General features: G+C 50.0%; 5 protein-coding genes across 5 annotated transcripts; 4 read left to right on the top strand and 1 right to left on the bottom strand.

Annotated features, from left to right (window-relative positions):
* Positions 1-360: 360 nt before the first annotated feature.
* On the top strand, positions 361-2,163 carry COL26b_007561 (uncharacterized protein; the record flags this gene model as incomplete). The annotated part of the gene is made up of 3 exons (XM_053180347.1): positions 361-527; positions 585-679; positions 731-2,163. The coding sequence occupies 3 exons, from the start codon at positions 361-363 to the stop codon at positions 2,161-2,163; spliced, it is 1,695 nt and encodes a 564-aa protein (XP_053035643.1).
* Positions 2,164-3,885: 1,722 nt separating this feature from the next.
* Positions 3,886-4,714, top strand: COL26b_007560 (uncharacterized protein; the record flags this gene model as incomplete). Its single annotated transcript, XM_053180346.1, has 2 exons — positions 3,886-4,040; positions 4,120-4,714. The coding sequence occupies 2 exons, from the start codon at positions 3,886-3,888 to the stop codon at positions 4,712-4,714; spliced, it is 750 nt and encodes a 249-aa protein (XP_053035642.1).
* A 6,245-nt stretch (positions 4,715-10,959) lies between these two features.
* On the bottom strand, positions 10,960-12,164 carry COL26b_007559 (uncharacterized protein; the record flags this gene model as incomplete). Its single annotated transcript, XM_053180345.1, has 2 exons — positions 10,960-11,902; positions 11,977-12,164. The coding sequence occupies 2 exons, from the start codon at positions 12,162-12,164 to the stop codon at positions 10,960-10,962; spliced, it is 1,131 nt and encodes a 376-aa protein (XP_053035641.1).
* Positions 12,165-14,783: 2,619 nt separating this feature from the next.
* Positions 14,784-16,109, top strand: COL26b_007558 (uncharacterized protein; the record flags this gene model as incomplete). The annotated part of the gene is made up of 1 exon (XM_053180344.1): positions 14,784-16,109. The coding sequence occupies one exon, from the start codon at positions 14,784-14,786 to the stop codon at positions 16,107-16,109; it is 1,326 nt and encodes a 441-aa protein (XP_053035640.1).
* Positions 16,110-23,710: 7,601 nt separating this feature from the next.
* Positions 23,711-24,760, top strand: COL26b_007557 (uncharacterized protein; the record flags this gene model as incomplete). The annotated part of the gene is made up of 1 exon (XM_053180343.1): positions 23,711-24,760. The coding sequence occupies one exon, from the start codon at positions 23,711-23,713 to the stop codon at positions 24,758-24,760; it is 1,050 nt and encodes a 349-aa protein (XP_053035639.1).
* Between the last annotated feature and the right edge of the window lie 1,224 nt (positions 24,761-25,984).

Below are 25,984 nucleotides of genomic sequence, written 5' to 3'. Positions count from 1 at the left end.
CAGAACCTGTAGGCATGTGACGGAAATCGAAAGTAATGCCTGTAATACCCCTTCTGGCCAGGATCGAAGATTTTGGTGGAATTCTGATCACGATAGACGCCGCCATCAGCACAACTTCGAAATTTGATTCCCGAGGCGGCGACGCAATGATTCGGCAGCCAATTTCGCAGGCTCTGGCACCGGGCCCATGTCCGTATGGTAAGCGATATTCCTAAAAGAAGCAAGAGAAGCCTACCCTTTGACGAACCGCCCGTGTTCTACGAAACCTGACTGCGTCTTGTTTTCGCGCAGTCACTGCAATCGTTCATTCGACACAATAGCTACAATCTGTTCGCCCATCCGCCCAGGCCCGAAACCAGAATGTCACAATACGCGAAGGAGCTCAATGCCATCATCATTGGTGCTGGCCCTGCCGGCATTGCCATGGCGTATAGGTTAAAGCATGAGTTGCATTTTGACGACTTCACGATTTACGAAAAGCTTGATGGTGTCGGTGGAACTTGGAGAACGAACACGTATCCAGGATGGTAAGCGTTGGCGGACTAGATGTTTCCAAAGAAGAATACTCTAACAGATGTGTACAGCGGCTGTGACTTGAAGTCACATCTTTACTCCTTCAGCTTCAATATGAATCCGAACTGGTCGAAGGAGCTTTGCGAGCAACCCGAAATTCTTCAATGTGAGACTCCTTCGACCGATCGCTAAATATTCCCTGACTAATGCTACGCAGATATGGAAGATACCTGTTCGAAGTTTGATCTTCACAAGCACATTCACACCTCAGTTGAGTGTATGGGAGCAAGATGGCACACCGATATCTCGAAGTGGGAGGTCAATCTAAAGGATCTCCAGACGGGCATTAAGTATTCTCGGTATGCCTCGGTCCTGGTTTCTGCTGTGGGCGCAATCTCCTTTCCCCGAGATGTCAAATTCTCTGGGATGGAAAAGTTCAAGGGGCATATGTTTCACACAGCGCGATGGGATCATGGCGTCGATTACAAGGACAAAAGGATCGCGGTTATCGGCAATGGCTGCAGTGCTGCGCAAGTGGTGCCGGCCGTAGCAAAACACGCAGCTCTCGTCAAGCAGTACGCCAGAAGTGGACAATGGTTTCATGCCCGCCCGAACAAGCAATACTCGGAGACAGAAAGGTTCATGTTTCGGTGGGTGCCTTTGTGGATGCGATGGTTGCGGTTACAGATCTTTCTCGATGCCGACGAGGAGACAACGACATATTTCCCAACTCCCAAGGGACTGAAGGCTCGCGCGGAGGCCGAGGCAGAATCAAAGAAGTACATCAAGTCCGTTGCGCCAAAGAAATACTGGGATCACATTATTCCCAACTTTCCCCTCGGTTGCAAGCGTCGCATTTTCGACCCCGGCTACCTTGAAAGTCTCAATCTCTCCAACGTCGAGCTTCTTCCCGAGGGAATCAAAGATATCACCGAGACCGGAATTATCAGCTCTTCTGGAATCGAAGATGACTTCGATATCATTGTGTTGGCAACAGGATTCCAGGTTTCCCAATTCTTGACGCCGATGCACATTGTCGGCTCGACTGGCATCTCCTTACACGACCAATGGAAACAGTGCCGCGGAGCCCAGGCCTATCTTGGGACACATGTGCACAACTTTCCCAATCTCGCCATTCTGTTTGGCCCCAACACCTTCCCTGCGAATAATTCAGCCCTGTTCGCTTGCGAGACCCAGGTTGACTACGCGATCAAGTCCCTATTCACACCCCTCATTGATCACAAGGCTGCTGTCATTGAGGTCAAGCAATCCGCAGAGGACAGAGAAACGAATGCAATTCACAAATCTCTGCGTGATACAGTCTTTTCTGGAGATTGCTCCAACTGGTACATTGGAGACTATGGAAGGAACGCGGCGTCATGGCCTGGATTGGCAAGGTCATTCTGGTTCAAGACTTACTTCCCCGACTGGTCTGCATTCAACATGAGTGGAGGAAGTGCCATTTGGCCTTTACTTACAATCCGTCGCTGGCTGAGCACAATGTCACCCATTTCGACAGCCTTTGCTCTAGTGAGCCTCGCGGCAGCCGTTAGCCGCTACCGTGGGCTGGTCGAAGGTGTTGCCATTATGGGATACTTGGAGACAGCCCTGCGTGCAGGAATCTCGACTGTTTCGAAGTTTGCACAGTGATCGACGAACTAAGAAGGGTGGAGGTCTAAAGAAGGCGGTGCAGACGCAGAATTAGATCAATAGATTTTAAACATTGTTGAAGAATGTCTTTTACCACGAGATAATTACGCCAAATTTCTACTGACATCGCGTGATGTTCTCCGTCCCTATGCCTGACTATCAGCCCCGAAACAAACCATGTCACTAAAAGATGTTGGTTGGCTGGACAGAAGAACGATGCTTTTAATAAGAACGCGCGGAACCTCGTCTTTTGTTTTGTGGTTGCCAAATTAGTGTGTGGTTGTGCGTTCTATTTTTGGTCGAGGGCTAAAGTAGTAGCGACTGATTCAGGAATAGCCGCATGTGTGTTGGGTGATACTCTGGAAATTTGGCTGTGATCGGAATTATGCTCCGAAGGGCTGTCGTGTTGAATCACTGTGTGCACGAATGCGGGGTCGGGTTTCTTTCCCGGCCGCAAATCAAAGGAACAACCTTGTCTTGGCGATATGAGAGATCGCGGGGGGAAAGGGGGCATCAACAATTCCGTATCCAGAAAATGACGTGTTGACGGAATTGCATACCACCAGCAGAATGCTGCTCAATTTTACCAATGCGTAGGAATAGTGCCAAAAGTATCAATCCCGCTCGGCACAGTGATAAGATCCATAAGTTGATAAACAGTCGCTTGTGCAACTTGATATTGATAATGAGCGTATTTGAATTGCTAATTATCGACGTCTTCACTCGTTCTATTATCCTTGTCTCTATACTCCGGTCAATCTTACAAGCGTCAACATGCATTCTACCGCCAACAGTCAAGACACCAATGCTACTTACCACCGCGATGCTTTAGCAAAGGTATGTGAACGTGCCAGGTCGGAAAACAGAAGGATGTCGACTAAACCGCGTTTCGACATTCAGCTCAACAACAATGAACTCTTCATCTCAGATGCATTCATTGGCGGGAAGTGGGTTTCGAAAACTAAGAAATTCGACGTCTTCGGTATGTGCTCTGCGAAGGCCTTCAGGACTTGGAGCTGACCTAAGTCAAGAGCCGGCGTCGGGCACGAAGCTTGGGCAGGTATCCGACTGTGATGTGGAGGACTTTCGGAACGCCATTGAAAGTGCCCATCAAGCGCAAGCAAATTTCTTCGAAGGGACGACTGGTACTTCGAGAGGAGCGCTCTTGCGAAGATGGTATGATCTCATTCTTGCCAATCAAGATGATCGTAAGCATATCGGCATCGGCACAATTGCCATCCCACTCAGTACCGAACGCTGATGGACGTTGCAGTGGCGACAATTCTCAGTCTCGAAAACGGAAAAACGATTGGTGAAGCCAAGGGAGAAGTCGTATATGCAGCGAATTTCATTTCGTGGTTTGCCGAAGAAGCGACAAGGGCATATGGCGTGACGATTCCCTCATCTACGCCTCATACCACACTGCTTACGATCCGGGAGCCGGTAGGTGTTTGCGGGATTATTACCCCATGGAATTTCCCAGCTGCGATGATCACCCGAAAGGTGGGACCAGCTCTTGCCGCCGGCTGCTCTGTTGTCATTAAACCCCCGAGCGAAACGCCGTACACATGTCTAGCCTTGACAAAATTAGCAGTAGAGGCTGGTATCCCTTCGAATTTGATCCAGGTCTGCCCTACCAAGAACCGTCAAGCAGCGACAGAGCTTGCTACGAACTCCTTGGTTCGAAAGATCAGTTTCACAGGGTCAACCGGCGTTGGCAAAATGCTGGCGAAACTGGCATCCGGGACCCTCAAGAAGGTCAGCCTTGAGCTTGGTGGAAACGCTCCATACATCGTCTTTGATGATGCCGATCTGGACCTGGCAGTGGAAGGCGCAATGTTCTGCAAATTTCGCTGCTCCGGACAGACCTGTGTGTGGTTAGTGGGCCGTCTTTTTCTGGGTCTTCCTCAGATGCGCTGCTTCGATTGAAATTGGTTCTGACCCATATCATTTCAGTGCGAACCGACTTTACGTCCAGAAGAGGGTAGCAAAGGATTTCACTTCAAAGCTGGTGAAAAAGGTCTCTGATTTGCAAGTCGGTCAAGGACTGGATCCCTTGACCACACAGGGTCCGTTGGTCAACAAAGCTGCCATTGAGAAGGTTAGAGAGCACATCCATGATGCAACCTCCAAAGGAGCCAAAGTCGAAGTAGGAGGACAGCCTTTCCAGTCTCCAGGCTTCTTCTTTCAGCCCACAGTACTCTCGGGAGTCACCCAAGACATGATCGTGAGCAAGGACGAGACATTTGGCCCACTTGCCCCCGTTTTTGAGTTCGAAACGGAGGAAGATGTGTTGCGTCTGGCGAACGACACAGAATTCGGTCTTGCTGGCTATTTCTTCTCGCGAGATATCAGCAGAGCAATGCGCGTGGCCCAGAAACTGCAGGTAGGCATGGTGGGTGTGAACACTGGCAAGATTAGTGCCCCCGAGGCTCCATTTGGAGGCGTCAAGGAGAGTGGATACGGTCGCGAAGGTAGTCTGTACGGACTGGAAGAGTATCAAAACATCAAGAGCATTACGATTGGAAATCAAGATGCGACGGCACTATGAACGAATGGCTACTCAAAGTAAACAATCGACACTGAATAGGAAGAGCTCGAGTTACCTATTCAATACTGAGATTACCATCAAATGCCCCCTACCGCACAGATCTGCCTGTGACTGCTCCTGATTAACCTTTATGTAGGACGCAGCTCTAGTGATCAAGTATCTGATGGGACCCAGAGTTCAGAATTGCTGCATGCAATGAAAATAGGAAGCGATTCTTTCGTATGGGGCGACTTTGTGAAGAACAGATATAGAGGACTGGCAACTCAGATTTGATGCGCACAGAGGATAGGTCCTTTGACCACCGATGAGCAACTCAGGAGGAGAGAACCAGCAGAAGAAAAAGCTCACGGTTATCCCCAACTTCTTCTCCATGTGCCCCAGCTCGGAGTGCGGGGAGGTTGGAGACAAGTGTGGGGTACCCGGGTGCCCCCTAGTTTGTGGGTCAACGGGGGTTGAATTCCGAACACTGCATCCATGTCAAGCGCGGGGAAACACAACGCTGAGCCTCTCGACTCCTACTCTTCCATACCTGACATTCTGCACCGAGATTGAAGCAATTCATCAGATGAATGCTGGCGGGAGGTTGAGACGATTACCGCACCAATATGGCCTCAGCAACGCAGTCGACAAACAAGAGGAAGCATGTCACGACAGCGTGTGTGCCGTGCCGCGAAAGTAAAGTAAAGGTACGCGCCAGAAGCGACAGTCAGTTCCAATTCCTGAAGACCTTTGCCCATTGGAGTGCTACACCCAAGCAGAAAAAAATCAATTGACGAATCTTAGTGTGATGGTCAGACCCCATGCTGTTCAAACTGCAAGCGTAAAGGCAAGAATTGCCAGTTCCAGGCAAATGAGGATAAACGGAAGTAGGTCAATCATGCATGCAGACAAGTACCACTTCTGACCCGAATGAACATCAATAGATTATCTCTCCGAGTAGCGATCGAACTACTCTGCGCCAGAGTTGACCAACTAACTCACTTCATCGAGAAAAGCGACCTGCTGCCACCGCCCATGCAAGAGGATGACGAGACCGTACTGCTGAGAGTATTGAAAAACGTTGGCCTGATACACGCTTATCCACGAGGAGAGAACAGTGGGAGTATGAGTACAGAGCCAGATAAGGCAAACTCAACAAGCGTCGGTCCAGATTGTGCTTCCAGTCCGGTAGCTCGACTTAACGACACAGATCGGCTTTGTATTCCAACGACGACCGTCAACGAAAACGTTACAACATTTGACACTCCGCAGGTTGAGAGCCTGATCTCAAATTTGCCACTGGAATGGCGGGAGGGCCGAAAGATCGTATCGAATGAACAGACTGACAGCCTTGAGCTTGATTGGGATTGGCACAGCTCAGATGATCTCGTTGACATTGTGCATACCAGAGCAACAACAAATATGACCGTTGAAGGACTCTCTGTACCAAATGACGTCCATGCCGTCCCAGACAAACCCGAACGTACCCTCGGACCCTCAATCTCATTTCCAACAATAATTAGTGGCGACGATAGCGACGCTGAAAGCACAGAGGAGCTCGTAGATCGCTTGTCGGAGCGTGTTGGGTCTCTGCAGATCGGATCGGACGGTCAAATACGGTACTATGGCCCTACATCAAATTTCAATTTGGTACAGATGCCTGCCCCTGACAACATGACGGTGCACCGAACAGTGAGAAATGATGGCCAGGAATATCTGGATCGTCTGGAAATAGGAAAGGACGTACCGAACGACATTGAGGATCACTTGGTGAACCTTTATTTCACATGGCAAGATCCTGCCTCACACGTCGTGCAGCGGGAAATGTACCAAAAGGCCAAGGTGCAGTGGTGTGATCACATGCTTGATAACCCATATTATTCAGAAGCTCTGCGTAACTCCATGTGAGTTTGTTCTTCAACCGAGATTTCAGAGTCGGCACTGATACTGATGTGTGTCCTAGATGCGCCTTGGGGGCTGCGTTTGAATCGCGTCACCACCCAACATTCGTTACATTTCCGAAGTCTTTAGCGGACTTCTTCGCTGATAGAGCCAAAGCACTATTAGATATTGAGCTTGACTGCCCTTCTGTTGCTACAGTTCAGGCCATGGTCATTCTAAGTGGCCATGACATTGGGTGCAAGCGGGATGCTCGCGGATGGCTCTACAGCGGTATTTCCATGTACCTGCAAAAAGTCGCGAGATTCTGAGCTAATGATATGGATAGGGATGGCCATGAGGCTTGCGTTTGATCTGGCACTGCATGTTGACATGACGCCCTATGTTAGAACGGGCTCAATCAGTCAAGAGGAAGCAGACCTGCGCAAAACTGTATTTTGGGGGGCATACACCGTTGATCAGTAAGCATGTTCCTCGTCCACCAAGGCAAATGTCGAGCTCATCAATTGACAGCCTTTGGGGATTGCACCTTGGCCGCCCCTTCCGAATTAACATGGAAGACGTAACTGTCGCAAAGCCTGGCATAGACGGTAGCATATCAGGGCATTGGTCTGCCTATGTCTCCCCTGATTCCTGCGGAATAACCCAGCCAGACCATGCTGAACTGCTTTGCAGCCAGAGGGCACTTCTTTGCGACATCATGGCGCCTCTCGGCCATGCTTTGTGAGTATTGGTCGCTTTCATGAACCCTAATTGTTGACCTAATTTGCTGCAGATATGGAAGCCAAAGAATTCCACCAACCGTGCTGCAGGAGATGAACCAGAAGACAGTGAAAGAACTCAAGGAGTGGAAAGACTGTTTGCCTTCAGTACTTCAGGTCCAAACCGACGAGAAAGATACGAAAACGCCGTACTTGCCTCACGTATTATTATTGCAGTAGGTTTCAACAAGTAGAAAGCTTATTCAGTCAATCGCGGATTGTATGCTGATATAGTATAGCATGCATTATCATCAAGCAATAATACATGCTCACCGACCTTGGATGTCAAAGCATTACATCCAGCCCCAACCACCTCAAGGTCCGGGTCACATTCACGCCCGCAAAGCATGCGTCGACTCTGCTGTGGCAATTGCCAAGATCCTTCAGTTGTACGAAGAGAGATATACTCTGAAGCGTATGAACATACAGGGAGTAACGATCACCTGCTCGGCTGCACTGCTGTTGATATTCGCGACTGTATCTCACATCCAAAGGCCGGGATGTGACGACCTGGGAGTACAGCTGAGTGCATGCTTCAGAGCCTTGGATGAGTTCTCATCTTCTTGGGAAAACGCCAAAAGAGCTCATGACTTCCTCATAATGCTACAAAGGCAATGGGAAATTCGAGCCAGGTCGAATCGGTTGCGTCGGCAGTCTTCAGCAACATCTTCGACTCCAAGAAAGAGACTAAGAAAAGACTCAGTGTCTAATTCTTCACCTCGTGATTACTCCCCGGCATCAACCACCCAACCGAGCAAACGGCAGCAGCATCACTCACCCCAGGCTCAAGCAAATGCGGACGCCATGGGAGCCGAACTAGGTATCGATCTTGATTGGATATTTGCAGTGGATAATAGCGCAGGCCCAGAGGCCTTTTTGGGAACATGGGGGCTATCGAAATCATATGGCATATCATAGCGCATTGATAACTTCCTTGCAAGGACTGCAAGACACGTCTTTTGAGTACATGATCATTCGCCTTAACTTTTAATGTTGCAGGTGCCACGACTACAATTCATTCTCATTGTGTCTCAAACTCTTATCACTCCATTGGTGAATGATCATAGTACCCCTCAGGTACATGCATAAAGTCCCAAGTCGCAGGATCCCGAAAGATATCAGGCATTCCATCATCGAACATGTCATAAAACGCCCGGTCCAATTGAAGATATGAGACATCGCCCTGGTCCCAAAGGTCGCCAGTTGACGTCTGCAGCTGCGCTTCGGATATGCCACCCAGGTCTTTGTCGATGGATTGATTCCTATGTAACGAGTCAGGTGCAGCGTTCAGCTGACTTCTGGCACTGCTAGGTGCATTCCCACCGTCAGGCGCTGAGTTGGACAGACCATTTCTTGAAGCAACTGCCAATGTACCTCTGTCAGGGACCGCAGGGCCTAGACATGTACATTGGGGCTGCTCTTCACGAAGACTTCTCTGGATGAATCTCAATAAGCGCTTGGCCAGTCTTGCGACACCTTTGACCGTAGTCCATCTTTCCGATAGGACATCCAGTGCCTTGCAGCAAAGACTTAGGTCCTCACAGGCAGTCTCGGGATCTCGCTGGCCATCTCGCAACGCACGGTAAATGACTGTTGTAGCCATCGACACAGCATATGGCACCAGAGGCAATGGCGGGAGTCGATCAGAGCCTTCTTTTGATATGATTTCAAGTACCCCTCCAGCCGATGCAAGACGGCGGTTGTATTGGAGACTGCCTGGGCCACTGTATCGACAAGACAGCATAGCAGCAACGTGGTACCAGATCTCGAGATAGGCTGCTACATCAGAAAAAGCCCAAATCGGCGAAGATTGCTTACTCACATGCATGTGACCGGTGGAAGCTGTCGAAAGACGTGCTTGATGTAAGTTGTATGAATGACGGAAATTCGCCACAGTCATCAACAGTGGCCTTAGAGCTCGCTTTGTAGACCCGTGTAGCGGCGATCATAAGATCCCCAAGTGTGAGTGAGACTGACATCAGTTGTGATCTATAATCTCCCTCCGTTAAGGGGATACGGTCAAGCGCGATGTCGGTATCATCGATCATGAAAGGCGCTGCCCCCATGATTGGCTTATTTAGTCGGTCAAAGTTTCGGAGTGCCCACCAGAGGAAGTCGCCCTGTTTACGATCTGGGCTTCCCGGAACCTTGAGATGGAGTGATATGGACCATGCCTCGCAGATAGCTTGCGATAAATAGCTTGACGACCGGTCTACACCACCTAATCCATCATTGTGCAAGTGCATCAAAGCCAGAATTTGGATCTTCGTGATACGGTCCGGCTCAAGATTTGCCTTCATAGCAGCGTCCAGACCCGTAAGCAACTTGGAAGCGAATTCCAAAGGGTTCAAGACCTCGCCATCCTCCACTAATTGCAAAAAGGGAGCGGCTTGTTTACTCTTGCATGCGACGAGACAGATTCCTCTAATCAAGTAGTTTGAAGCTTGTCCGTTGCTGTGATTTCGAAGCACACGGTTACCATCAAGTATGGGAATCAGGTCATTTAAGACCGTAGTGTAGATTGGTAGCAAGGCTTCCGTCGTTGATTTTGGTAGTACGAGGAGGGCACCGATGTCCTCCAAATACCGGCGGTGGTGCTCGGACAGTTTGGGCGGAGATGCCTTACGTCTTTGCCTGCGGTACCAAAAGATTTGTCGTCTCGTCCTCTCTGCTGTTTCGGGGTCTGTTTCGACATATGAGGCAGTTTCTTGGCCGGATTGCGGGTGTCTGAGGCACGCGTAGAATTGCTGGGGAGATGAGGTCGACTTTGGATTCTCGGACAAGTCTTCCAGAACAGACTCGGGATTGTATGGGCTGACTTTGCTCGGACTCGAGCTTGATTCGCGTGTGGTGGAGGAGGAAGCCAGAACGTCGTCCTGCGAAGAAGTAGGTGGGACCTTTGAATCTATGTCACGCAGTGTCTCGGTGTGGTAGCACCTTTTTTTCCGAGTGCGACATGTTTGACACGGTGAGAGCGGAACGTATGTTAGCTAACCAGAAGATGCCTGGCGGTATGTAAACATCACTCATCTTGAGAAGTGCGCTTCCTAGCAGTGCCGTTTGATGCTTGCCACACAATCTCCATGAGGCTAACGTCCCGCCGTTTCTTTCCGCCGTCTGGTAGCCGAGGCTTCACCCCTGCGGACGGCACTGTGAGGAGTTGGGCAGCTGTAGAGACTCCTTTGGCTTGTGGAGTGTGATCAATAACGATGCGAGTTTGTCGGGAATACCCCTAATTTGGAACAAACGATAATAGTCCGCTCAGGTTTGACCAGGGAGAGTTTCTTCGTCGAACGCGCCCCGGAACAGGAAACCTTCCGCTGGATCAACAGTGCCCCACAATGCCACAACACCACCACTGCGACCCCGCACGGGGAAAATGCGGGGTGATCGGCCGAGTCGGCAAACAGTAATAAGGCCGAAGACGGCGAAGAACGGATCATACTATGAGTGTTGTTCGTAAATATTAATCCCAGAAATCTCTTTTGATCACAGACTAGACGACAAAGGTACAACATCAATATGAAACAGTGCTTTTTCTTGATTGCTCAAATATCTATATAACTCATTCCCGCACCCTTTAGTCTATTTCACCCATTGAAGCTGTCAAGCGTCGGAGATGGTGTACCCGGCCGCAAGAACGAGCTTGTCAAAATCTGCTGTAGCATCCACGAAGGGGAAGGTAGACCGATTGCCGGCGACATCAAACTCGTTGAGATCATGGAAGTACTCATGCGAAATGTAGATGCTGTTACCAATTTGCACCGTAGCAGTTGGCGACGCCCACGTTGCGATATCGGTGGTAAAGTTATCCGCAACCTGACCGATATAATCAACAGTAGCGAAACCGTCCTTCGAAGCCCAGAGCGTGATGGCCTGCAGCCCGTTCTCAGAGCAGAGCAGAACGTTGCGGTTGTACCGTGCCGGGTTGAGAAGACCATCGCACTCTAGGTCACTAGCGGTGTACGACCCATCTGCCGGCCAATTCATGGTAATGTTCGTAGGGGTGGGAGAGGGCGAGGAAACGTCGAAGGAGACAAAAGTACCAAGGTAAGGCGCCGTGATGAGTAGCTTATTGGTGCTCTCGTGGAAGACGATGCCGAGATAGATGTACTTGCTTGAAGTACTTGCTTCACCAATGTACCAAGATGACACCTCTCCCGACTTGGTGATTTTGGCAATAGCAGGGACATGGAAGACGACAGGAACGTACGTGTTGCCTTCCTTGTCCTCAGCAAAGTCCTGGTATCCGCCGCCAGTCATGTTGCTGATGGCCAACTTAGCGGTAAAATCAGCCAGGTCGGCTGTGTAGGCGGCCGAGTTTGTGTTGGTATCCCAGCGAATAACCTTATTGGCTCCAGTCATGTTTTTTCCGGAGGTTACAAACGGGTTGCCGCTGTTGGCGGAGATCAGAATTGACTCAGTGGTCGCGTCGTAGTCAATGCCGGAGACATGATACGGGTCAACACCGGTAATTCCATCAAATGTGAGAATGTCGTATGTTGTTGCGTAAGGATCGTAGACGAGGACAGTGGAGTTGAAGTTGGCACTGTAGTGAGTAATGTGAGTATGAGCACGAAACATTTAGACAGGGGGATGTGTAAGTGGTTTAGGTCACAGTACCTGATGTAAAGCTTGCAGTGAACGGGATCCCAGTCAAGATTCTCTGGGTAAAGTTTGTAGTTGTCAATAGAGAAGGTACCATTGACTTCAGAACAGTTCTCGGTCTCCTTGAGGTGGAAAGGGAACGCCGAGACAACGGAGGTTGCGGCCACTAGGCTAGCTGCCAACAGTGAAAGAGTGGAAGGCATGGCTCGTCTTGTTTCGAATATCAGTGAACGAACGACAGGTAGAAAACAGCCGCAACAGTTGCGATCTTTGCACGAGGTCGTGGAACTGAAAAGCTTTTGGAGTTGGGTCTCAGTCGAGATTTATATTATCCTCCTGAAAATAAGTTCTTCGCGTCGTCCCCTGGATCGGCCTGACCAGCACCCTTATGTTGAGCCCATCAGCCCACTGCGTAGTGGGATGCCCGTTAAGTTGCGATCCACTTCAAAGAGACACTCCGACTTGAATCCTAGGAAGACCCATCACTCCACCTATAAGAGCTTACTGTGAAGAAGCTTTACTTGGTGCCGCGCGAGATCGAAGGCTCTATTTCCTACTCGGGATCTCGTCCCCCACATTCCGACCCGAGAGTGGGCCTAAAAGGAGGCCCAGCGAAATGAAGCGGTCAATGACCTAATTGAAGCTTAGTAACGAGTCAGTTGCTTCGCCACGAGCCTTCAGCAAGGCTTTCTGTGCTTTATGTTTTCTGACGGCGTCACCGCGCGCCATTCCCACATCCCGTGACCAAAGAGTAGCGCGGGGGCCGCAAGGACATCGGTTAGTACGGCTCAACCCTTGACAGAGTTAATCAACAAGCGTTACTCTGTAATCGATGTTGCATTCAAGTCGGGCGTGGTCCGTTGCTGCGAGAATACCAGTACCCTGGATAGTGCCTCGGCTGCGATTCGCATTTGCTAAGGGGTTCAATGCGTTGGTGTGTAATGATATTGACTCCGATCCTCCCTCACGCTGGCGAATCCTAGAAACATTATACTTGTCGAAGAAAACACACAAATGAATATGACAATGGCTCCGATGTTCGACAACTTGGGTCAAGTGGTTTACACTAGTTGATAAGCTACTTCGGGTCCAGCCTGCAGTTACAAGCTGGTTAAGATAGGTAGGTAGCTTCTGACCAGGGTGTCGGGAACCGATGGGCGAAGCTTAAAATTTTCAGTTCATCTAAAGTCTCCTGCAATGGCAATGTAGGGGTATATTTCCGATCCTTAGCTACCGCGCCGCCCGCTTCCAGACCGGCGATAGGTATAACGACTAAGCGGCCGCCGGATTGTCTATCCTGTAGATTACTTTTGCTGTGTTGAAGTAGCCCTCATACTCAACGTCCTCTGCGGAATCATCCGCTTCGTAGTGATAGTGACCTCCAGCATTCCCTTCCGATGAGAAACAATGTGTATGCTCCATCCGCAGACCAAGTTTGTCGGGATCTGCAGAGTGAAGAACTGACAAGCACACCATTGGAGCCTGGAATTCATGCCAAGTGAGCCACGCGTCGACTTGGCCACGGTCTTTGAAAGGAAGATCGCGTTCTGGAGGGAAGTCGGGCATGATGTGATAAACCGCCTTCCCAGACTTGACCACGAATGCTCCCCCCAAACTCACGGCATGATCGTCGCCATATGCAGAGTACAGTGCCTTGCGAATGCATTCGGTGAAGCTCTTCTCGACACCCTTTCGTCCTCGGGCAACAACCCTAAGAACAGGCCCAGGTTCGCCCGAGCAGCCGAAAAGGTTTGCCATCAATCCACAGTCCAATGAAGAACTCTTCTCAACGCCTACGCCACCTGTGGTCTTCATAATTTTGATGATTCGGGTCTGGTTGTTGATTGTCTGTAACCCATCTTCCCAGCTGAGATTGGGAGCAAGCTCGCTATTCTGACCAATGATGTGAAACGGGCCAGCGCCAGCGCCGATCAAGCTGCCACTGCCACTGCCACTGTTCATATCCATTGCTGCAGCGAGTTCATCCATAGCCCAAAAGCTGTCGAGCCGCGGGCGAGGAAACAGATTAGGCTGCCCGCCAATATCGGCCACCCTTTCATCCCCAGACAAACCCCGCGTAGCTAGGTGGAATGGAGCTTGGCGAAGGTCAGGGCAAGCTTCAACTGTGACGGACGAAAAGTGAAAGTTGGCCGCCAGTGGAGATCGGAGCCTCTCAGCCAGCTCCTCGAGACTGGGCGGCGACAGTTGAAACTTTTTGATTTGCATGTTGGTGAATTGCAGGCGATATATGCATGTTTACAAACAGCCACAGCCGCCCACTGGAGGGGAGAGAAGCAACTCACCCGGCACCACCGGAGGCTTGTGACGTGATGCACGGCCGCCCACCCCGCGCCCGAAACCCCGCAATTCGGCGTTATGCCGTTACGCCGACGAGTGCGACTGCATCCAATGGCATTTTCATTCTGGGCACATCTGAATACCGTTCCGACCCCAATCCGGAAGTTTCCGCTCTTGTGTTACCTTCAAGATGACCAAATGCCAATGCAGGGCCGCAGATCTGCAAAATTATTGAGTTGGTTGTGAAACTCACTAATATTGTTGCTGAATCAGTTGCCTAAACGGCGGCTTCTGGACATGCGAGTTGCATGGTTCACGTGAAATGCCGACCCCAAAATGGTATGTGTGTTGGTGATGTATCAAATGACCATGGGATCGAGGTACGTCTGGTGTCTTGCCGTCAGGTATTAAAGGCCTTTCTGTGTCGGACCTCCGTCTGAGATACCAAAAACTCATCAACACACATCATTCTGCTTCCCCGAACCGGAATTAGTCAATCATCATTCTACAAGCCACTCTTTGTCATGGCTCCAGGACAGGTCAAGCGTTACGCCATTGTGGGCATGGGAGTACGTTCGGCATTCTACTATGGGAGCATTCTTCAAGACTTCACCGATGTTGCGACACTTGTTGGACTGTGCGACACAAACCAAACCAGGCTCAACGCTGCCAATGAACGAATCATCGAGCTTGGCGGTGAGAAGCTGCCTACATATAAAGCCGAGGATTTCGACAAGATGATTACTGAACAGAAGCCGGACGTGGTGATTGTCACTACTATCGACCTTTATCATCACGTGTACTGTATCAGGGCCATGGAGCTCGGCTGCGATGCAATCACGGAAAAGCCGATGACAATTGACGAAGACAAACTCCAACTCATGATTGATGCCGAGAAAAGGACCGGGAAGCAGATCAGGGTTCTTTTCAACTATCGCTACGCCCCACACCATACCAAGGTTCGCGAATTGATCCAGTCGGGCGTCATAGGAGAGATCGCTACAGTCCACATGGACTGGATTCTGGATTGTGCCCATGGATCAGACTTCATGCGACGTTGGCATCGCAACAAAGAAACCAGCGGCGGCATTCAGATGCACAAGTCCATTCACCATTTTGACTTGGTTCACTTTTGGCTCAATACTGAGCCCGAACTCGTCTACTGTCTCGGTGATCTGCGCTTCTACGGCAAGGAGAACGCTCAGCGACGAGGGGTTACAAACCTCGAGGAACGGTACCTCAATAACGAGCAAGCCAAGAATGACCCGTTCGCTATTCACATCGACGAAAACGCACAGCTGAAGAAGCTCTACCTGGAGGCCGAACATGAGGATGGATACATCCGGGACCGCAACTGCTTTGCGGACGGCATCACTATTGAGGACAATCTCTCAATGATCATCAAGTACAAGAATCGCGCGGTCATGACATACAACACGTACGCCTACGCTCCATGGGAGGGTTATCGCTGCGTTTTCAACGGTAGCAAAGGCCGTATTGAGATTAACGTAGTCGAGAGTGGCTATTCAGCAGGAGGGGAGCCTGTGACGGAGAAGGGTCTGGGAGACTTGGAGAAGAACTACATTCAAGGAGGTGTAGGGCAGACCAAGATTGTTGTTTATCCTCTGTTCGAGGAGCCGTACGTGGTTGACGTTGAGAAGCGTGACGGTGGCCATGGCGGAGGCGATCCTGTCTTGCTGCAGGATGTGCTGATCGGGAATCAGGGGGACGTGTTCAAGCGCGCTGCTTACATCCGCGACGGCGGAAATGCTGTCCTTGTCGGCGTTGGAGCAAATCACTCGATGAAGTCGGGGCTGCCTGTCATGGTCCAGGATCTGATAAGGTGGTAGTCGTTTGGTCAGATCCTTGGGTGTTTGTCTGACCGCGTGTCTGGGAATCTCGCATCCCGAATGCATTACTTCAACACGCCAATTAAGTCGGTTTGAAATGCAGGGCTGGGAAGTCCAATGGCGTATTGGGTAAAACAAATGACAGTATCGTATAGTAATATCACATTTGCTGCCCCCAGCTTATCTACTTGCAAGCTACGGGCAAAAAATCGTTCTTAGGGGTGCAGGATTTATGGTTTCCTGACCGTTTTCCGCTGATGAGCGGTGCTGGAATGCCCCCGCTTTAGACCGGACCACCCAACGCAGAAGCATTGTACGCAAAGAATTGATCTTACTGTTTTCGGACTTTTCCGATCTAAAATAAGTGATGAATATAGATTTAGTGACATCATGTTAGTATTCTATCACCGTCTTCGGTGGGCATCCTTAGCAGCGTTGCCTGATTCGGCGACGGCGACCAACGAAAGCGGCTGAGACATTCGCGTGGACCTAGCCTCCGCGATCAAGATTATTTGGTACGATTGGAAGGAAGAAATAGTGTCCGATGGATTTCTTCTCGGACCGATGCATGGATAATAAGTACCGGCAAGGTCGGCGGGATCCCGAGCGATTTTCCAGCCATGGGCTTGCTCTATTCACCTCGCCCTTTTTGGAACCGCAGCGCAGCTGCATCGGAGAACATCGCCTAGGCAAGCGGCGACCTTTGCGACAAACAGAATTGACAGCAGGCCATTGACGAGAAAAATACTGCAGAGAGAACTGGCAACGATTCGAAGTATCACGCAGCAATCAACCATTCACAGCTTTCTTGCCTCGGATTGCCAACCGAACAATGTACAAGACTTCACTGGAAACCATTCGCGGATGGTTCTCGTCAAGCCAGTCCGGTGACTCGTACATTTTGCTCGAAGATGGGGAGACAAATTCCTCCACCGACTTGCCAATAAACGAGATCAAGCAACGGCATCACAAGCAACGCTACTGCTCTGGATGGAGACCCAAAGACGCACTTCAAATATTCTGGGCGGTACTCCCATCATTCGTTGCACGCGCTCTGGGCCACGATGATGATAGCTCAGTAATTCCGCCGGCTAACGACACCTCATATCTCAATGGGCTTCGCGGATTAGCGGCGCTGTTTGTTGTTATCTATCACAACACCAATGATGTGAGTGGCACTCGAGGCACATGGGCGTTGCTCGGAGTTCCAAATTGGAATCTTAAGATCTCTCAGTCACTAACAAGATCTTTGGTAGTACTCTTTCATGTATCATGGCTGGGGAGAAGCTGAAGAATATCGCCACCCAATTCAACTTCCATTTATCCGACTCATCTATGGTGGGTATTTCAGCGTCTCCGTCTTTTTCGTCATCAGCGGGTTTGCCCTCACGTATGGGCCACTGAAGAAATCGCATCATGGCCAGAGTGAAGCAGCCATAGGCTCTCTACCATCTAGCATATTCCGCCGACCGATTCGACTTTTTCTCCCTGTCGTCCCAGTCCTAATTATGGTTGTTATTATGATTCAGCTTCAGGGCTTGTACAACGGAAATGGTCTCATCCCGCCAATTCCTGGCAGTGTTTGGGGGCAAGCGGTGTTCATCTGGCGCACAATGGTCATTATTGTTACGCAAAGCACCACCAACACCATACTACCCCAGGCGTGGACGCTTTCGGCTGAATACCAAGGCTCTCTGCTCGTGTTTCTGTGCTGCATGGCCTTCGCCCGGACGTCGTCTCGAGTACGCCTGCCGCTGCTTACCACGCTACTTGCATTTCTATTCAATCTGGGATTTTGGCAACATACCTTGTTCCTTGCGGGAATGCTGCTTGCCGACTTTCGCCATGTGCGACAGAACTTTCCGGAACTAACGGGACCGGCGCGTTGGACCACTGCTTTCATCTGCTGGTCGCTCTTTTTTCTTTCGCTGTTCTTCGGCGGCTGGCCCATGCTAGGCGATGGTTACTCCGCTGCGGGATACTCATGGTTTAAGTGGGTGCCGACTGGTGGCTACGATCCAACACGTTTCTTCGCAACAATATCAGCCATTGGACTGGTAGCCTCACTCGAAGGGTTGTCTATTCCGCGACGCGGCCTGAATGCCCGATGGATCTTGTACTTGGGGGAGATCAGTTATGGTCTGTACTTGGTCCACTGGACTGTGAGCAGCAGCTTCATGGCTTGGGGTGTGAAGTTGAGCTTACTCGCCGCTGGACACAGCCAGGGGCTATCATGGGGTATCGGCTTCGGCCTTGCCATGACATTCTGTATCTGGCTTGGTGATGTGCAATGGAGGCTCGTCGATAGGAACTCTGTGAAGTTTGCGCGGTGGTTGAGTGAAAAGTGTGGGGTTTGAAAGATAGGGACCAAGTCGAAGGGGGCTATCGACCTGAGGTCTCTGATATAGCTATTGGGGAAAAGGTTAATCCAGATTCTTATGATTGCGCAAGGTTCGCACTTTGCTTTTCTGATCGAGGTGACGTGCAGATAGTCTGTTGATTATCACATAGACTGAGTTCAAGCGGAAGACCCATAATAACCTGGCTGAGGAAGAGAATTATCGATCGAGCAGTAAATATTTTGTTCGGGTGGCTTGAAATTGGTGTCCAACTACTTGATCATCCTGGATGCGAGTGGCGCCCGTTTGTTAACTCTAGTCGCATTGGCTGGAAGGTTAAAGACATGGCCCTTGAATTGCCTCTACTGGAGATGTCAAGGATGCTGGAGCCTCCGATCTGTGGCATTAGTATTTGGAGAGACACGCTATGACGGTCGGGAACATAGAAATCATCGTCCAGAAAGACTTTATTGCAAGAAGAGAAAGACAGCACCCGTATTACAGCACCCGTATTACAGCACCCGTATTCGAGCCAACATTCAGAAGCAGAAATACGTTATGAAAATGGCGATTAAGGTTTTGACATTTGGGTTGTGCAATATGCTTGATATTGCCATGTTACAATAACGTCGGGTACCATTACTAATTCAACCACTTAGATAGTCGCTCGGGTTAAGGCAAAGAAACGTTCCTGATGTTCCAATCGATCAACAGCCTGTTGCAACCCCCACGCAGGCAGCAGGACGTACAGGAACATGGTAAATGATCTCATCTTCAATTATCGACATCGCTCCCATGTGTTGATCCAGTCACCCATGACCAACCTTGCTCCAAGATCGCCGTGACGAAATCTCGTATCAATTGAGCGATATTCTTTGAATGCCGTCTCTGATTGTCTCCGAAGTCGACCCAAGTACATCGATGCGTGTGTCGCAGCCATCCGCCCAATTGAAGTTATCCAAAAGCCTCCGAGCAATATACGTCATCACAACCATCCTGCATTCTACATGGCCTTTGATCACGGCTTCAATGTGATCGCAATAGAAGTCGCATGTAAATTAATCGTCAAGTACCTTGCTGATGGGCGTGGCATTCCTCACCCTTGATGCTAGGGCCATACTAGACAATGTGGATCTTGGTTCAGTATCAGTCGGCGATACAGTTCATCGAATAATGCAACCACTCCGGGTTTGAACGCGTGGAACACAGGTCAGATTCAGGATCGACTTGCTCGCCTTTAACGTTATGTCAAGAGACTTCGACATTTCTCATGCAGTCATACAGGGAAGGTGGCACTCCCTTGTGCTTCATAACTCGAGTCGAGTAGTCATTAAAGGTGCAAATATTCCTACCGCCCTTGTGAAGTTTGATACCTTCTGGTTGCTAAGTTGGAAGGTGACTGCCTAGCTGCTACTTCATAGTAGCGGGATAACATCTATAGTAGATCGAGTCTACGAACCTTTCTATGAAACGGTGACATACGGCACGCTCTGACCTATTGTCTGCGTGGAATGGATAAGCGTTGGCTCCATGCTCCTTGAGAAAAGCGATGTCGTCGGTCAAGCGTTCATAGAAATCGCAGGCAACGGCTCCAGAAGATGCATCTGCTATCTTACTATGAATATCGCAAAACGTGTTCTAGACTGATTAAAGTATAACATCAATGCCAGTACCGCCGTTGATCTGGCAGCGTGAGTGCCACAGTTCCAGATGAAGCCTCTCGTGAGAGATATATCCGCATTATAGCGTAGCTGCGAAGAGCAACGATGTAATTTGTCTTGTTAGAGCAAGTATATGCATCAAAAAAAGCTTGATTTTAAACCGATTCAGATATTCACTGCATGTCCAGCACCCAACATTGGAATAGTCCACGCTCCAAAGACGTCTGCTTATGATTGCAGAGGAGGACGGTTGGAGGGGGACGGTTGTCCAGACTTGACGCATGTTGACACACTGGAGTGTAAATCTGGTCGGTTCCTAGCATCAAAACCGGCGGTAAGTGTTGAGAAGGGGTTGAATGTTTCTTAGTACAAATAAAGATTGTATATAATGAAAGTACGTTCCTACAAATCACGCGCTTCCCAAGTCTTCATCACGGCAGTCCAGTACTCATCCTCATTCCCTCGAGCATGATTGCAATGCCCAGTCTCTCTGAATCGAAGCAGCATGCTGTCCAGCCCTAGAAGCTCAGCACTCTCCCATGCATGGTCCTCGATATCTTCCCATCCAATCAGATCATCCGCCTCAGAAAAGACATACGTCCGGGGTGCGCTCGTAACAGGCCACAGCGACTCATCATTCAGTGCCTTGCGCGTCTGAGAGATCACGTTATTCTCAGGCCCCTTCAGCACATGATACGTTCCATACACCATGCCCAACACAACAGCGCCAGCGGGGAAGCCTACAGCACGGACAACCTTGTTGCGAGGCAGTGACCTCTTGAAGGCGGCCACATTACACGAGAACCGTGGCCTGCCTGGTGTGCTATCAAAAATGAAAGCGCCCACGGGTAATCGACAACCCGTAGCACCCAGGTATGCTCGGGCAAGGCAGACGGCCTTGTTCGATCCTCCCTCTGAGAATGCATGTAGTAACATGGTAGGTCGCTTAGACTGTGTGCTGACATGACTTCGGAGGAACTCGACAGCCGGCTCTAGCGTAGCAACCTTCTCTTTGGTTGAGCGAAATACAAGATCATGTATTACCGTCGTAATGACCATGATCGTGGTCTTCGGATAGATCTCGTTATATCTCTTCGTGTACTTGGCAACGTTTCCCGGGTCTGCACCCGTCCAGGAGGTGAGGACGATAAGCGTAGGACTTTCTTCATTGGTGCTTTCCAAAGAGATAGAGCTGAGGTCTGAAGATGTTGAGGATACAGACGAGGAACACCGAGGAGCTTCTTGGATGAATATTGATGGTGCGAGGGCTTTGAAGCCTAACAGGGCCCAGGAAGTTGAAGATCTGCCCATGAGGATAAAGATTGCTTTAAGAGAGAATAAATAGAAACAGGGATGAGAGCAAAGCAAGGCAGATAGAGAACAACCCTCGGTTATGTAACTCTTGGTGCAGTACTTTTGTGTCCGACGCTCGTCATGAAATATCCGTGACTGAAGGAAGGTCGCTTCACACTTTAAGTTAAAATGGAAGGAATTGGACTGTAGTGAGCTTTACAACATTACTCACGGCTTGTACAGCCATTGAATTCACCTGCAACAGCCGATATCAACATGCAGTCAGTCGCTTAAAGGAGCACGGAAGGCTTATGGTGGCACTGCCGACACTGCAAACATTCTTCAAATTCTTCGAAATTGGGAGATTGTGCCGCGCCAGCCTCTTCCAGAACAAGCTGGGGCACAACGCTTACAATTCGCGCTTATCGCGTCGAGTTCAACACATAGAGTGCCATGGCACTGAGCTCAGCTATCGCCATTGAGAAGAGCATCCAAGATGCAGCTCTCGGAACTTGACCAATGAGCGGCTGGCATGGGAGCCAGATAAAGGACGGATGGTGGCAGGCGCTGTTATCCAGGTCCTGGATGAGGCGTCAGCCAGGTCTGCGAGCCGGACGAGCCAGCCAGCCACAGCAGAGGCGCTTGGCAGGCGCTTGGAAGTGTGAGGATGCTCAGTGGGCCTAGGCGCTGCGTGGCTTGGGGCAGGCCCGCCTGGCTGGTAAGAAAATCGGACAATGTCTTACGGGTGCGGTCGTTAACTCTATCTGGTGGAGCACGACCCAATCTACCGGGTCACAACACTGCTTCCGGGATACGGCTACCTATGGAACAGGGCAAAGTAAATGTCAAAATATTATGGCATTGAACTGGTGATTGGTGAACAAAATGAAGACTCGTAAGCTCTCAGTTGATCGATTGCGAAGAAGCCTTGAATCTAGAACTGCATCTTCTTTTCTCGAAGGACATCTAGATTTCCCACTCGTTTGGGTCGTGGCACGATGTGTCTAACCCTGATCTCTTTAAGCACTGAGACTGGCTTACCTTAGCGCCCGCCACGAGGAGGATACAGCTCATATTTTCAATGGTTGAGCGGCTGCTTTCGGGTGCGACTTTCAAGGGAGGAAACATCCATATCGAAAGTAATATGGGCATGTCTCAGGGCTCACGGAGATGGTGCCAAGATCGGCATCTTCATCTTGTTTGCTATCAGTGTGGTTGCTATGGGTTTCTTCAAATTATACCGCGAACAGCCGTATCAGCCTGTAATATCGAGACAATAACGAAACAAAGGCCCAGTCTTGAGACTCCTTCTAATGTCTAATTTCATATGAGATGTGTTGAAGTTAAATGTTATGTGTCTACAGGCTATTCTTGAGATCTTTTGATCAGTTCCCCTTGAGGCTCGTGAATCCGGTTCCCCAGATCTTTATAACATCACAGAAACTTGCCCCCCTCCGTTCAAGCACCATTGAGAAACATCATTCCCCAGTTACTCTTTCTTCATTATCATGATGTTGTCTATCATTTCCAAAAACTCAGGATCACCAAGAGAGCACGTCACGTCGCTAGACACGTCCACAACAACGACCTTAACCGCGAATGAACACCAAGAACAAGAGCTAGAGTGGAAGCCAGGTCGGGCAGAATACGCTGTCATGGCCACCATATCTGTCATTTCTCTAATGGTAGCTCTAGATGCTACAATCTTAGTTCCAGTCCTATCTGTAGGAGGCTGCCTTTCCTTTCGTTCCGCGATTATCTTTTCTCTCTGAACTACCATACTGACCCCAAATCTGTGCGTCAGGACCTTGCCCTCGACCTTCACGGCTCCGCGACCGATGCCTTCTGGGCTGGCACATCCTATCTACTACCTTGCGCCGTTTTCCAGCCATTTATCGGCTCTCTCTCTGACATCTTCGGCCGCAAAGAGCTGCTCCTTGTTTCCCTCGCATTCTTTACCCTTGGCACCCTTCTCTGTGCCCCTTTCGCACGCGACTTTACTATCTTACTGGCTGGACGCTCCCTGCAGGGGATAGGTGGTGGTGGCATCATAACAATGGGCCAGATGATCTTCGCAGATATCGTCCCATTGAGGTTGAGACCCAAGTACTTCAGTTTTGTACTGGGTGCCTGGGCTCTTGGGAGTGTGCTAGGACCACTGGTCGGCGGGCTATTTGTGCAGAAAGCGACATGAAAATGGTGCTTTTACATAAATGTGAGTGAGATTCTTGATTCTCAATGTGAGATCCGTCATTTCTCTGACATCGTTGGTACCTCACAGTTGCCATTCTGCGCTCTTGGCTTCATTATGGTGCCTCTATTTGTCCGTCTTTCCGCGGAAAAGGCTTCATTTTGCTCTAAGCTCCTCCGAGTTGATGGAATAGGCGGTCTCCTTTTCATTGGTGGCATGACGAGCTTTCTCATTGGCATCTCCTGGGCCGGTGTCCAGTTCACATGGTCCTCCGCAGCTACCATTGCTCCCATCATTGTTGGCGCTGTAGCAGTATCCGCCTGCCTGTTCTGGGAGAAATACGGCGCAACAGAGCCTTTCTTCCGCCCTTCTCTTTTCTACTCCTGGTCCGCGGTGGCCGTCTACTTCGGAGCCTTCTGCCAAGGATTCCTCCTCTTCTGCGGGCTATACTACGTCCCGTTTTACTTCATCTCAGTCCGCTTTGTTACGCCCACTCAGTCAGGTCTCAACCTCTTTCCTGTAACCTGCCTCCTTCTTCCGGGCTCTATTGTCGTGTCCGTGCTGACCTCACGGCTTGGCCGCTTCCGCTGGGCGATCTGGTCAGGCTGGGCTCTTGCGACGGTAGGATGCGGCTTGCTTGTCTTGTTGGACGAGAATACGACGACCGCATTGTGGGCCATCTACTTCGCCATTTTCGGCATCGGAAATGGCATGATACTCACGAGCGTCAACGTCGGTACCCAGGCCATCAGCCGCATCGAAGACTGCGGTCGAGCTGCATGTATGTACGCCTTTATGCGCACGCTAGGAATGAGCGTTGGCGTCGCGGTCGGAGGCACTGCATTCCAGAATGTCATGGTCAATCGATTGCGCGAGCTCGGGCTGCCTGAGACTATTGCTCAGAATGCCGAAGCATTTGCAACCGAGTTGGCTGGCATGGCCTCTTGGGATCCGGTACGGCTTGGAGCTTTGTCCGCTTACGTGAAAGGGTTCCAGGGCGTGTTCTGGGTAATGACGGCAACGGCTGCTTCTGGATTCATCACTAGCTTGGTGATTCGCAAGCATAGTATGGACAAAACGCTTGAGTCTAGGTTTACGCTGGAGGGGACACGAAACAGGAAGTCAGAGGTCCCGTCGGTTGGGAGCTACGTGAGTGAAGTGGTTTGATGACAAGTTTTTCACACACTTGTATGACGAAAAGAGTCTTAATGCGTGCTGTAGAGAGAGACGGAAGTCATGGAAACCTCGCACGGCAGCCTTTCGTGGCGACTGCGACTATGCTTTAGGTCACAAATCTGAGCCTCCCATCAGGAGGCTAGCAATTGTAAATCTTCACTTCTTCACCTTTTCAAGTAGTATTCCGTCACTTATCAGGAGTCCCTTACCCGGAATGAAAAACCCAGCTAGAACCACTCTGATTCCATTGAAAGCAAAAAGATGATCGTTCATAGTACCAAAGCAACTATCATATTCTTTTCAATCGTTGCCAATCCTACTTCCTTGAATAAACAGTTCCGTACCTTCTTGACCCATTTCTGCCTCTAAAACGAAGGCCTTGCTCGGATTTTCACTTTGATCTCCATTAACTAGGGATTGACTGTGCTTGTAGCTAAAGACTATATGTACATTCGATAAAGATGCTATCGCAAATATGCTCTCAATCTGTTGGGCAAATCAACAATATCACACCTGTTCGTTTATTAAATAATCATCATTTGCGCCCCTGTTTCTCAAGTCAAGTCGTTTGTAGGTTTCAGTTCAGAACGGCATAGTCGGTTTTGTGGTGGCTCCTCTCCACCCAAAAGAGAATGAAATTTTCAGCAGGCGAAGTTTTCAGCCCTCACTGCGTAGGACACAACGAACCTGCAGACGATATCAGTCGACATGAGAATAGGATCTAGCCTAAACTGATCCTTAAAGGCCGGATGACAAGAGATACTATAGCCAATTGGGGCGTTGAATAAAGCCAAGGTCTGCAGTCTTTAGACATCCAGAGCAATCAAAGTCCTTCCTGTCACTTATTCAGACTTCTTATCTCTCGATTAACTTTACAATGTCTCACCGCTCCCTCCAACCTCAGACTTCGGGCTGGGCCATGATCTTTCCCACATTTCATTAGCTGGTTTTTCTTGAGTGATTATGTTCCCGATCCTGCTTCTCGGCGTGGCAGGCGCGGTGTACCTACTGACCGCGGCTGTCATATCATGGACTCGCCTTTCACACATTCCCGGCCCCTTCCTTTGTTCATAGCGGGCGGCGAAATTCGGACTCTGCAACCTCCTCGTGGTGCCGCCTGGGAACATATCTTTTCTAAAGGTAGAGCCAGTGCAGAGACGTTACGGCGCGCAAGTGCAAGTGGTGGCGGGCGCTGCGCACGAAGTTTTTCTGGTG

Source organism: Colletotrichum chrysophilum (genome assembly GCF_026319265.1).
Source record: "Colletotrichum chrysophilum strain AFK26 chromosome Unknown scaffold_62, whole genome shotgun sequence".
NCBI classification, from domain to species: domain Eukaryota; kingdom Fungi; phylum Ascomycota; class Sordariomycetes; order Glomerellales; family Glomerellaceae; genus Colletotrichum; species Colletotrichum chrysophilum.
Note: the sequence above shows the minus strand (reverse complement) of the source record. Positions and strands in the feature narration are given on the sequence as shown.